Source organism: Sphaeramia orbicularis, chromosome 16, assembly GCF_902148855.1.
Source record: "Sphaeramia orbicularis chromosome 16, fSphaOr1.1, whole genome shotgun sequence".
NCBI lineage: Eukaryota > Metazoa > Chordata > Actinopteri > Kurtiformes > Apogonidae > Sphaeramia > Sphaeramia orbicularis.
In genome coordinates, this window is record NC_043972.1 from 39,366,650 (window position 1) to 39,380,600 (window position 13,951).

At 36.4% G+C, this 13,951-nt stretch overlaps 1 protein-coding gene across 4 annotated transcripts; it reads left to right on the top strand.

Moving 5' to 3' along the window:
- The first annotated feature begins 2,464 nt into the window (after positions 1-2,464).
- LOC115436099 (CAP-Gly domain-containing linker protein 4) lies at positions 2,465-13,736 on the top strand. 4 transcript variants are annotated; one of them, XM_030158827.1, is made up of 8 exons: positions 2,465-2,641; positions 2,824-2,966; positions 3,062-3,146; positions 7,997-8,181; positions 8,275-8,365; positions 8,453-8,600; positions 11,796-12,035; positions 13,670-13,736. In XM_030158827.1, the coding sequence occupies exons 2-8, from the start codon at positions 2,898-2,900 to the stop codon at positions 13,725-13,727; spliced, it is 876 nt and encodes a 291-aa protein (XP_030014687.1). In that variant the 5' UTR covers positions 2,465-2,641; positions 2,824-2,897; the 3' UTR covers positions 13,728-13,736. The 4 variants fall into 4 exon arrangements, with proteins under 4 accessions (XP_030014687.1, XP_030014688.1, XP_030014686.1 ...); XM_030158828.1 differs by having other exon boundaries at positions 2,849-2,966; XM_030158826.1 differs by having other exon boundaries at positions 2,863-2,966.
- The last annotated feature ends 215 nt before the right edge of the window (positions 13,737-13,951 follow it).

The following is a 13,951-nucleotide window of genomic DNA, read 5'->3' on the forward strand; positions in this document are numbered from 1 at the left end:
TGCATGCAGCATATACAGCTCGTCTATACAGAGGCTGATGGTGTAACAGGTATATTTATATGCCTATTCAGACACAACAATATCCAATGTACTGGATTACCTGAAGGCTCAATTTTCTCTGAATGCCCAGCTTAATTTGAAACCAAAGACTCTGTACACTGTGTACTTACTCTGTAATCAGCTGAAAAAAAATGCTATTCTATACACTTGATTTTGTCAAAATTATACACATGACAATGGTTTCACTTGAACAAAAGCTTAAACATCGATTTTGAGACAGAAAAAAAACTGTAAATGCAAGAAATATGTAGACACTGCACATAAAGTTAGATGTTCAAAGATACTGATGTACTGTTTCATCATCCAAACAGTATAGCAACATATTTTGTTATGTACACTTACAAATATCTATGCTAATATGCAGCCTGATTATGTGATTTCAGCTCATTTAAGATTTCGAAGACAAAAAGCAAACTTTTTTTTTTTGCAAAGATGAACAGAGGTTAGAGTATGCTAGTTGAAACAACTGTATGTGCAATCGGATTGAAATATCTTAGGATTTTTAAAACAGATTTATTTTTATTTATTACCTCCGCCAAGGAGGTTATGTTTTTGCCAGGGTTTGTTTTTTGTCTGTTTGTTTGTCTGTCCGTTAGTGTGCAACATAACTCAAAAAGTTATGGACAGATTTTGATGAAATTTTCAGGGTTTGTTGGAAATGGGATAAGGAAGAAATGATTAAATTTTGGTGGTGATCGGGGGGGGGGGGGGGGGGGGGCGCAGACCAGAAAATTTCATCAAAATCTGTCCATAACTTTTTGAGTTATGTTGCACACTAACGGACAGACAAACAGACAGACAGACAGACAAACAAATCCTGGCAAAAACATAACCTCCTTGGCGAGGGGGGGCCCACGGGGGGGGGCCACTGATCAGCCTTGGCGGAGGTCTGCGCTCTCCGAGTGCTTCTAGTTTATTAATTCATTGATAGAGACAGTACACATAAATATACATCTGTATTGAGACAACATCAGATGTAAATATGCTGGATTATAGCAGGTAGCAAAAAACAATCACAATTAAAACATGCAATTAGAACAATAAAAGCACAACACAATCAAAGTACAATGCATTAAAAGGTTAAAGTTAAAAATAATCACACACACATTACATTTTGCCCATTTTGTGCACACATTTGGAGAAATTCAAAGAATTAAAGGCAAAAATGTAAATAAAATAAATATGCATTTCCTGACTTTAAATCCTTTATCCTTTACAGAAGAAGTTGTGTTCTAATTTTGACTATGAAAAACTCTCATCATGTTTGCAATAGATTAACTGTTAAGAACTGTACTTTCCAAATGGGTCAGGATAAACTATTTTTACTCTCATTGTTTTGTCACTAATTCGCTCACACCCTCCTTATCTTGTCTGTACCTGCTAGTACAGACCTGGGCAAAGTAAGGCTCACAGGCCACATGCGGCCCGATGGCTGACCCTGACTGGCCCGCATGAGGTCACTGGCAAATTAAAAGTCAATGCAAATATTCATCATGGTAATAGATGCAACCAATGCAAAGGCACAGCTTTTATTTAGTAGGATCTGCTAAATTAGCGTCTTTTTGCACATACTTTCTGCTCTCAGCATAAATCTTATGGTTATAATAAAGCTTATTGGTTTGTTGGTCAGTTTCAGCCCGTTAAGATGTCAGCTAATGCCAAAAAAAGAAAGAAAGACTGATTAAGAATGCAGAAATTTTAACACGACATGGACTTCTAAGTATTTCTTCACTGAAGTCAGAAAAGGAACTGAGATATGGAAACAAACAAAGCTGCATTTATGGTTTTTCATGTAAAGTTAACATGGAGCTGGTTTTGCACATTTGAAAATGTTTTTGTGAATATTCCTTAGATAGTTGTATTTTGTGCTCCACATTTTCATTGTATCATTGTACTGTTTCATTTACTCTATATTGAGCAGAGCTGCAAGTGAATTGATCCGACCCTTAGTAACTATCAAAGTTTCTCATGTGGCCCCATAGGAAAATTAATTGCCCACCCCTGTACTAGTAGTTCAATCTAATTCATGAGTATAAAATTTACTTTATACAAAAGATGTCCAAGATGTTACAAGATAAAGTCTATGCATACAATGAAAACATTTGGGTTATTTCAGATATTTCACTCTGTAACTATGATATATCATTAATAAAGGGTTGGGACATGCAGACAGAAAATATGCATTAAATGGAGAGTCAAAAATACAATTGTGATCCATTTTGGCTTTTCAGGTGTAAGTTCTTTAAAAGGTAGAACAGATGGACTCTCACTCTGAGTTCCGTGTCAGTGGAGGTAGAAGTTCATTCACAGTTTATATAGATGAGACTCAGTGGACCAAATTAAGCAGACTGGATGCAACTGGACCGTTCAACGAGACTAAGAAGATTAGACAAGATTTACCTACCCAGCAGTCGTCAGCAGCAATCTCTACACAGCAGCAGGTCGGGGAACTCTGTGCACTACACCGGCATTTGCCGTGGACTCGGACAGAGGCCCACTGAGCTCAAATGGAGGGCTGCATTTCCTTATGACCTTAGGTGTGACTGAATCCACTCATCCTTCCATTGAGACTTAAGCAAAGGTCAGTGTCCCACATCCATTCTCAAGTCTCTCTTTCTAAGTTGTTTGCAATTGTGTGCTAACACGCACCTGCTTAGAAGCTGAGCCTTTAAAATCCTTAGACCACCGCTGTGAATGTATTTTTTCTGGAAGATCTGTTTCCATTGTGACTGTCTTACATCATTCCAACATGAACTGTCCTAAATAAACAATATTAACACATACCCAGTCATTCCATCGCAGAATACTGACATGTGAGGTGAACATGTCCCATCATCATGGCTTGTGTGTGGACTGTGTGTACATGGACATTCAAGGGGATACTGTGCACCTGCAGGTTCCTTTGGGTGAGTCTGCAGTCGGTCTGTTTTCATCTGTGTTGATAAGTTTGGCTGTTACAGTATATACGGTGACTCAAAGTCATGTTTACATCACATTGCAGATTTGTCCATATAATGCAATTCAGTTCTTGCCAAGAGAGCAACGCATTAGAGACGCCACTGTTCAACAGCCGAAACAGGTTGTAGGTAAGACTCTCACAAATATAGTCAATCACACCTTTTTTTCAACTTAAATTGCTGTAATCAGAGTGTTTTATTCCAAAGGCCTCCAGTTTGCATTTTTACGGACTTTTCAACTCATTTAAAAGCACATTATGCTGTATTTTGAGGCAATACAACTGAATAGTATGACGGCCTGATCACAATCAAGGGTACCAGAAAGGGTGCACATATAGATAAAAAAATAATAATGCTCTATCAAAAAATCAGACAAGCCATTTTACTTGTCTGATATTTCTCTTTTAAAATCCAAAATATTTTTGTTTTATGGTGTCTACTAAAAATTTCACAGGTTTGTACCCCTGTCAAATCAAAAATTATTTTGTGTACGGACACTCCAGCCTAATAGCCTCCATATTTAATGCCTGCAAAGATATACAAATGTTTCAGCACTCAGGATAATCATTCATTGTTTATTGCATAGATGTCGTGTCCAAAGCATGCGTGCTGAAAAATTCCATATATTGACAGAAACAATAAAATTAGACCCATATATTTTGAATATGGTGTACGGACTCTACAAGATTAGAATGGAAATCTGTCTTACCACATGGTCGCATCTCTGTTAGATCTTTAACTAAGTCTTCCTGGTACAGGAGTAAATAAACATTTGTGAACAAGTTATAACAATATATCTATAAGGCATATATGTGATATTATTGATGGAAGTATACTGGTGTACGGACACTACATGAATTTTGGTGAACAATGTGCCACTGAAAACATGTGGTTCGACATAAACATCCGTTTGCCGCATTGTTACCAAATTTTCTGCAGCCAGGGAGCATACCAAAATCTGTCTAGTTGTGCATATTTAGTCATAATAATACTTAAATAACAGGTTCCCATTTTATTATTACAATTAAAGGGCTGTAAAAGAAGGGTTTTCAGAACAAAATGGTTGATTGTCTTAATACTGAAAATAAGAATTGATAATCAAACAGCTGTTCAACAAAAAGGATCAATAAACGAAAAGCAATGTGATGTGTGTATATTGTAAGAAAAAAAGACACAGGAGTTGAGTAGTAATTATTTATTGTGTTACAATACATTATATACAATGATTTTGCTCTCTTGTAACAATAAAATTGTGCACATGTTTTCAGGCTCATTGGGTCATCAGTTTTTATCCAATTTTCTTCAAATTTGGAAGATTGCAAGAACTAGTAATAAGATGGCCAAAGAAACATTTTGGGAATGGTTTTGGGGGTATATTTTTGCAATACTGATTAATAATTGATGCAAATATACTTGTACACCTTGATTGTGATCAGGCCGATATGCTTTCTATCTGTATTGTATACTTTTGATGTAGGCTGTTTTAGTTATTGTACCCATCTGCCTTTAATGTATTATTTTTGGATGCAAAACATTGGTAATGATTGTGGCTACCCGATCCATACCCGGAAACCAGATCGGTCACTGTTGTTATTTACTGCTGATTCCGCATACATAACTGTTAATATACAGTACACTGTGCTGTTCTAAATAAAGTATATTAAGAAAAACAAAACAAAACAAAAAACTGTTAACATAATGATTAAAGATTTAATGAAAACAAAAACTAAACTGTTAAAATAACAATAATATATAAAAATAACATGCCACCATTTCATGAAATTTACGCCAGTTTCTGTAGGTTCTGTAGGAAAAACTCAGGCTACAGTCTTCTCCTGCTCTAGGTGGTGGGCCAGACTGCAGTATCTTGTTTTGATCAATACCGAGAAGCTGTGTGTGATTTCTTTGCATGATGATATAGTAAAAAAAACTGTTCAAACTCCATAGAAATTGTGTAGTCTTTTAACCTTTTCATGCATGAATTATGAAAACATTAATGAAGATTTTTTTTTTTTCCTGAGTGTTTTTATTCCTCCTTAGGCATGAAAAAAAAAGAAACATTTTTATGAACCTATTTTTCATGGAGTTACAAAAATATCCACTCAGTTGGATACAACGTGTTTAATTTTAGAAGCAAAGAAACATGTATTTACTGAAATACTGCGTGAAAACTATGAAATAAAAACATGTTTAATGCTGCTAATCTGATGTTTTCTCACATTTTAACATACCTGCATGGAGATAGTATGCAAAAAAAAAAAAAAAATTGTTTAAAAAATGCAAAACAGTTAATTACAGTCTTATAACAATTAGCAATTTTTTTTTAAACTCAAACATGTTACTGCAGATCAGGTTAATGTAGAGCAGTAAATTTACAGTAATGGTAGGAATTACAGTGTATGGGATGATGCATAAGTATCCACTGTGTTGGCTGATATGGAAATAAAACATCAAAAACCATAAATATGCAAGAGACCAGCTTTGAACAGCTGTCCACTGTAGTAATCATTATGGATGAAAGGGTTAAACACTATTAATTTTGAGCAGACAAACTGGCAGGGCAGCCAAATGTTAAAGAACAATTTGCATTAAGTTTCATGGACAACCAGGATCCACTTCTGAAGATGAAGTAAGTATGTTGGAAAAGTAACAGACAAGAAAATACTCTCAATAATAAACTGATCTTTTTGCTTAAACAATGCTGATTTACGCTTCTAAAATTTAAATATTGGCAAACTGTCGTGCATAGTGCATGAAAAACAAAATACGTGACAGGATGTAGACGTGTTTCTCTGTAGGGTACCGATCCAGTTTCCGGTTACGGATCTTGTAGCCACAATGATCACTGCTGATGTAAATGACATTTACCTGAATATCAGTTCCCACTATTAAATTTGACATTGCCAAGATGTGTAGGCTTATGTTAGTGTGCTCACATTATGTTGCATGTTTCCAACGATGTTCAAGTCCGGAGAAATATTTAATTCTATCCCATGTACCCCAGTTTGGTTGCCCTTGTTTATTAAAGTTAGCATTAGCATTTAATGCTTAATGCTACTTTTAACTATTACATCAAAATGAAATGAATGGGAATATATTCTAATGCTAATGTGTAACCCCTACAAGCAGACACTAAATCCTGTGTATTTAAAGGTTCAATATAATTCATGTGTGTGTGTGTGTGTGTGTTCCAAGGTTATTATCGTTAACAAAACTAACGAAATGACAAAAAGTAGAATTGAAAAAAACATTTTCGTTAACTGAAATAAATAAAAACTATAATTAAAAGAAAAAATGATAGCTAAACATGTAATTGCCTTAAAATGGAAGGAGATTCAGGGACCTACCTCTGGTCAATGGATTACCGAGTTGTCATCTAGGGTGAGGGTGGGGGGTTGGAGGGTGAGGGGTTTTTGTTAGGTTGGGGTGTTATATTGTTGTGTTTATGATCGTATGTTCATTAAAATGGAAAATCAATAAAAAAAATATTTAAAAAAAGAAAAAGAAAGGATGATAACTCCCTGAAAATGTATTGTGTGCTTACAAAACTAACTGAAACGTATAAAATCAAGGATAAAATTCCCTTAGTTTTCGTCTTTGACAATGTCGGATTGATATGAAATCGGTTTATTTCGCTCGAGCTATTTTAACTGGCGGCACCATACGGCACTTCACGGTCCGTCACATCTCATCACTTGTTGTTTAGAGTCTTCTTCTCGTCCCCACTCTACCGGGCAACATGGAGACTAAAATTGGGAGAAAGCAGCAGAGTCCTGTATGGGATTGCTATGAATAAGACAGTGAGGAAGATAATAGATATGAAAAAACTAAAAATAATACTTAAACTAAACTAAAACTAAGCATTTAGAAAAAAATGAAAACTAATAAAAATTAGAAGCACTCGAAGAGCGCAGACCTCTGCCAAGGCAGATCAGTGCCCCCCCCCAATGTTTGTCTGTCCATCTGTCTGTCCGTGTGCAAGATAAATCAAAAAGTTATGGACAGATTTGGATGAAAATTTCAGGAAATGTTGATACTGGCGCAAGGAACAAATGATTAAATTTTGGTGGTGATCGGGGGTGGGGGTTGCAGGAGCACGGGGGCCCACTGATCTGCCTTGGTGGAGATCTGTGGTCTCTTTTCTAGAAAAGCACTCGGAAAGCGCAGACAAGACAGCCAAGGCAGATCAGTGGGCCCCCATGGTTCCCCCCACCCCCCCACTCCCGATCACCACCAAAATTTAATCATTTGTTCCTTGTGCCAGTATCAACATTTCCTGAAATTTTCATCCAAATCTGTCCATAACCTTTTGAGTTATCTTGCACACAGACAGACAGACAGACAGACAGACCAATGCTGGCAAAAAATTAAAAGAAATAAAAGAAATAAAAGTCAAAACTAAATAAAACTAAGCTATAATAAAAAGTCCAAAACTATTACAACCTTAGTGTGTTCTTTTGTGTGTCTATGTTGCGTCTTGTCTGTGTTGTATTGGGATTTGGTTTTTGTTGACATTAGCTGACTCCATTTTTAAGCAAATGGTTGCTAGTGTTGCACAGTGGTGCCAATGGTGAGAAGCACAACAGAGCCACTTGTATGCTGTATATATATATATATATATATATATATATATATATATGCTCTTATCATACATATAGGCAACTGAGACAGTTACTAGTAACACACACTCAGTCCAATGCACACTTCATATAAGCACATACAACTCTTACATATTGAGCTTTTACTGTGCATTGTTCCTTCATAGAAATGCTATTAAATCCAACCATCCCACTCAACTACGAAATAAAAGATTATCTATTAAGTCTCCTGGGGTTAAAAATAAGCCAATAACATGCTGCTTTTACACTTTATAAAGCCAGAGGTATTTTCTGTAACTCACTGAAAGCCTGCAGTACATTTTTACCAACTGTTCCAATAGTAATGTGATGATAAAATGATTTTTGTGTCTCATCTTGCAGGGTCAGAAAGTAAAGCGATTGCTGCCATCCCAGGTAGCCCTGACCGTACAGCTGCCCTGCAGAAAAGACTGACCAAAACTGAGAAAGAGATACTGTCCCTGAAGACCAGGGTAGCCTGTGAAAGAGCTTCATGGGAAAGGAGATTTGCAGAGCTACAAAGAAAACAGGAAGAGATATGCAATCAGGTGTGTTTGTGCAATCGGGTGTGAAGGTGTGTGGGTTTGTGTTTGATAGTGTGTACATCACTTCGTTAATGTTGCCTCGTCTTCTTTCTGCAGCTGGCCTCAGAGGGAGGAACGCTAGGGAAAGCTGGTAAATGTGACAGCGAATCACCAGTGGACAACGGAGACACATATGAGGAATGCTCAAGTAAATGACAGAAAATGAGCTTTGTTTATTGTATATCTGTCATGTTTTTGTGTTCAACAGTGTCAGGTGCTATTGTCCAAATAACAGGTGGTCTTTCAGGACTGAGGTACCAGCACAGAGGGTCAGAAGCATCCTCATTAAGAGACGACACTTGTGCGAGCAGTTTATCTGGCAGCCAGTTTTCAGCCTCCTCAGCACTGAGCTCAAGATTTACCTCCTCATCTTCAGCAGCCAGGTACAGCCCATACATTACACTGGTTTAAAGTGGTTCCATTTAGTATAGACCGCTGCCACTTACGTCATCAATACCGGAAGTAAACAGATACGCCACCATATTGGAAGACAAGAGTGGAGGCAACAGAGTGACAGACTGTGTGTGTAGCTACTGTTTGATTGGTGATAAGATATCTTAAACGGGGTATTAGTGACAGTTTATCGTTTATATATGGTATTCTCAGCTCGGACTCCGAGTCTGGCCCCAGCCGGCCCCAAGAACGGCAATATGTACCAAACTGTGGATAACCTGTACCATCCCCATTGTTCACCACTTTTAATGGTTATACATAATATACATTCGACAGGTGACCATAGGCCTACTACCATACTTGGTACTCTGTCTCTGGGCTCTGAGTTCCTTATATTTTTCTCCCTGGTTGGTTAAAACAAAGGGGATCCTGTAGAAAGACTTCTTTTCACCATGTCCCACTGTGTTTGAAAAGCCTATTAGGTTCAAAGGTTAAAAGTTAATCATGACTACAATTATCAAGTACAATTATCTGTCTAACAAGCCTGGCACTCCTCTTTGTAACCTTTAGGTCGCCTTCCAATATGGCCGTGTAAACATAAATCACATGACCCCTGATGTCACGTGGCAGTGGTCTATTGAGTTTCCAAACTCTCAACGGCAGGTGAAGTCACATAGAAGTCACTAGAACGCACTTAAAATACCAAAAGCACCAACAAATCAACTCTATGTATCCACAGACTGCAACACTCACTGAATAAAGTATAAAGCTCATTGTTTACACACATCTGTATTATAGTGTCATCAAGTTTTCTTCAAATTAGAAGTCATAGCTGTTTATTTGACAGTTGTACAAAATAACACTGTCTTATAATCTTCATGTGCTTGCATCAGCTGATAGTTTACATTATAGCTTTGTTAGCTTAGCTCTGTTTTAGGCAGAAAACAGCCACAGTAAAACCATAAATCACCTGTTTTCTATACAATTTGTGTCGTCAATAGCTGCACGAAAGATCTGTTTGGAATCGTCCAAACAAGGTCAGAACTGTCACAGTTTAGTCTGAACCATGGATCAACATACGGCAATTTAGCAAAGATAATAACATGCCATAACAAGTGGTGCCAGGCACAACAAACCCCGCCCCTCACACGTATTGTAGTTTACTTTGGCATCGATCCAGCTGATGTCATCATGTCTATGCATGTGGTGACGTCAGCATATCAATTGCCTCTATATATGTGCCAAGTTTGAAGTAAATTGAAACAAAATTGATGTTTTTATAGACATGTGAAATTATGCTCCTTATAAGTAAATGGGAAAAAAAAGAAAAATTTGAACTTGGACCTACTTTTCCCAAAATGTAATGACATCTATTCTGGGTCACTGGTAATCTATAAACCCAATTTGGTATGAATTCAACCAATAGTTTTGCTGTTAGAGTGTTAACAAACAAAGAAATTGAGAAACAAACAAAGAGACAAATTGAACCAAAAACAATACCCCTTGCCTCCCCTTTGGAGGGCGGGGTAAAAACTCTATACCGTCATAAGCCATGTGATCAAATTCGCCTGCATAGAAGATTTCAGTATCAAACTCCATTCTTTCATTTAGAGCTGTGTCCAGTGGTGAAAACAACAACAGTGCTTCAAGCTTTTATCACTTTTTTCACATTAGAAGTTGTTTCTTGGTGGTTCTCATCTCATCACTTTCTGATGCTTTGGTCTAAGGCTCTGTGGTGTTGCTTTTCATCACCATGGGAGACCAGCAGAATGACTCACTACTCCCTTTAGTGGTCACATAAATCCATTGCACCGTCAATATAAAGATTCACTTTAAATCTGCACAATCCAATACACTGGTGTTTTTGGCTTCACTTCATAGCCTTTCATTCTCCATACTCAACACTTGAAGGACTCAAAAACTGAGGAATGAGCTTCCTATAAAAAAACAAAGATAGCAACAAAGTGACACATACAATTACTGAGTTGAAAGTTTTGAAATGGTAATTGAAATATATTTTATATTCAACTAAGATAATCATATGAAATCAGATCAACGTAAATATTTAACCCTTTCATGCGCAGTGGTCACTCCAGTGGACAGTTATTCTACAGCTGTTCTCTTGTATATTCATAGATTTTTGTTTTTCTTTTCGTTGTTTTTTTTTTTTTTTTTTTTTTTTAGACATACCTTTACTAAAGTTTTAAGACACTCCATACCTTTTCTGACATGAATTGGTATCATTATGTAGATCTCTCCTGAGCATAAACCCCCAGAATCACAAGCCCTCCCCATAGTTTTCACACAATTTATCAGTAAATACATGTTTCTGTGCATTAAAAATTAAACGTGTGGTGTCCAGCTGAGTGCACATTTTTGCCACTTTATGAGAAATAGGTTCATAAGAAATTGTTTTCATTATTATTTTTTTTTAATGTTTTTTTTTTACATTTTTAAAATTATTTTTATTTTATTTATTTATCTTTTTTTTTTTTCCAAAAGCAAATTTTCAATTGCATTGTTTTTTTCATGCCTAAAGAGGAATAAAAACACTCAGGAAAAAATTTTGATTATGTTTCTCATAATTTGTGCATGAAAGAGTTAATGTAATTATATTTGACAAGATCAAACTTAAAATGTGCCCTTAATTTAATAAAATTTACTAACCTTTTTTCAAAAAACAATTTAGAATTTAGATCTACTAAATTCCTCAGATTTACTTAAATGTTTCAGTGCTGTTTAATCCTCTTTCAAGACATTTAAACCTAGAGAATAGATTAAAATTTTGCTTTCACATTTTATTTCTTCTCTATAACACTTTATGTGCAAGATAAGTATACATGGTGTAAACAGTTTAGAGTAATTGAATGCAATGTATGCAAACCATGCAGATTTTACACACAAAAGCAGCAAACACTTTTTACTCTTTAAGGCAACAAAATCAGGTGGAAAATCCAAATGATTGAAGTCACTGATCTAAAGTAACTGACTCTTTCAGTAGAGTCTACCTAATCAGTAATAATAATATGCTTTAAATATGTTCCTATCTAACTTAATATTTGCTAAAAGTACATTGCATATATTTATTAGGTCTCTTTGTACAGTAATAGAATGACACTCTACATAATAATGTCTCTGTGAAGTCCACAGTCCTCTCAGTCTGACTGAATCCTCTGTTCATCCAGTGTGAGATCATGGAGGACAACCCACGGGCCCCACCGGGTTTTTGTCCCGCACTCCCCCATGGACTTGCAGCTGGGTCACCGGGTCCGGATCATGCTGCCGTCTGGACGCATTAGCACAGGAACCATTCGTTTCATAGGCCACCTGCAGGGGGAGGAAGAGCTCCACCTTGGGATTGAAGTGCAGACACCTGAACATGGGTTACATGATGGGAGCCACAGGGGACAGAGCTACTTTGAATGGTAACAGTTAGATGTGTTTTTGATGTACTGAGGTCTAAATCAGATTTTACACAGTGTACATGACCTTATTCTTTCATGTGTTTATTTATTTATTATCATTATTTTTCTCTCTCTATATTTTTTTATTTCTTACCATTTTTCTTTTTAATTAACTGATTTTACATCATTAATTTACTATTTTTCAAAACAAATTATTTAATTTATTTTCTGTTATCTGGGGTAGCTGTGAGGGACCGTGGGTTTGTTCTATGTTCTATGATGTTGAAAAATGCATAATATTTTACAATCAAGGGTCACTGACTCCATGGGTACTCCAAGTATCAGCTACTGTTAAAGACAACTGTCATAGCATAATGGTGACTTATTTCTTCCCAAAACATTATCAGAATCAGAATCAAAACTCTTTAACCCTTTCATGGATGACTTAACTGCAGTGGACAGTTATTCAGTCTTTAATTACCTCCACCAGAAGGATTGTGATCACTTTGCTTTGTTTGTTTGTTTGTTTGTTTGTTTGTTTGTTTGTTTGTTTGTTTGTTGTCAACTTTACAGGAAAACTATTACAACCACCTTTTACAAATTTTCCCCACAGATAGGCCAAGGCCCTGGGATGAACCCATTACATTTTGGGCCAAGTAGGTCAAAGTTCAAGGTCACAGAAGGTCACAAAATCTCAAATTTTCCTATCTCTCATCATTGAGCAATTTTTGAAAATTCATAAAAAATTCAAAACGACTCTGATTAGCCTCTGATTTGATACATCCATAGCTTATAACAATATCTTGTATCTGGCCCAAAATGTCCATATCCACTGTGGAATGTGGACTCTGTGGACATTTCAATTTAACATTGGAAATCTTATTTACGACACATTTTTCATTATAACTCAAGAAATATTGATTGGAATTTAATGTAACTTGACATACACATGACTGGTACCAAGCTTCAACATTTCTGCTGTATGGAACAACCTTGAAACTGTTTAATTTAAAAAGAAATAGTCGATCCACACATGCACACTGTTCGGGGTGCTTGGCAGAGGTTTGCGTTCTCTGAACACTTGTTAAAGCCACATTATTTGCCCCTAAATGACTCCAACTCTTAATTGTTGTGCCTTTGTGTTTTCTAGTATTTTTTAAGCTCACTTTACAGTAAATGCTGCTGTGACCCTTGAATTTTCCCACTTTGGGATAAATACACTCTTACGTTATCTTGATATATTGTTTAATGTAACCAAAACATACTTACAAAGAAATTCTCAACTAAGCTACAGTTTAGACCAAAGACCTCAAACATGCGGCCCAGGGGACCAAATCCAGCCCGCCAAAGGGTCCAGTCTGGCCCCCAGGATGAATTTGTGAAATGCAAAAATTACACTGAAGATATTAATCATATTATTTCAGGTTCCACATACAGACCAATTTAATCTCAAGTGGGTTGTATCAGTAAAATACTGTCATAATAACCTATAAATACTCACAACTCCCACAACAAAAAGGACAAAGTGTAAATATATGGAAGCTACTTTCCATTTTTCTTCATTGATAGTGGGAGATTTAGATTTTTTTTTTTTTAACAGATGTCTAAGCATGTTCAAAGTATTTTCTTCTTTTTTTTGTCTCTGTCACATACAGCAAGCCTGGCCATGGTGCCTTTGTGCCATTCAACAAGCTACTGATGGCCTGGGAGTGATAAGAAGAAGAAAAGAAAAGAAAAAAAAAATGCACCTTAGACTGTTGAGCTGCTCATCCTGTTGCATGAAGTAGAGGAGCAGCTGAATCTGGAACAGTAGTCACAGTCATGGATGTGATTTTTCATAATATTCAGGTAAATGTGTGTATGTAAAATGTGTGTCTGTAAATCAGTGGTTCTAAACTGGTCTGGCTTTCGGACAAGCCACGACTCAAATTGATGAC

Bases quoted from the DNA above. Each gene is read 5' to 3' on its own strand.
- LOC115436099 (XM_030158827.1), top strand. From the start codon at position 2,898: ATGGCTTGTGTGTGGACTGTGTGTACATGGACATTCAAGGGGATACTG. The intron at 2,967-3,061 runs GTGAGTCTGCAG...ATCACATTGCAG, and splicing joins GCACCTGCAGGTTCCTTTGG to ATTTGTCCATATAATGCAAT. The intron at 8,601-11,795 runs GTACAGCCCATA...CTGTTCATCCAG, and splicing joins TCCTCATCTTCAGCAGCCAG to TGTGAGATCATGGAGGACAA.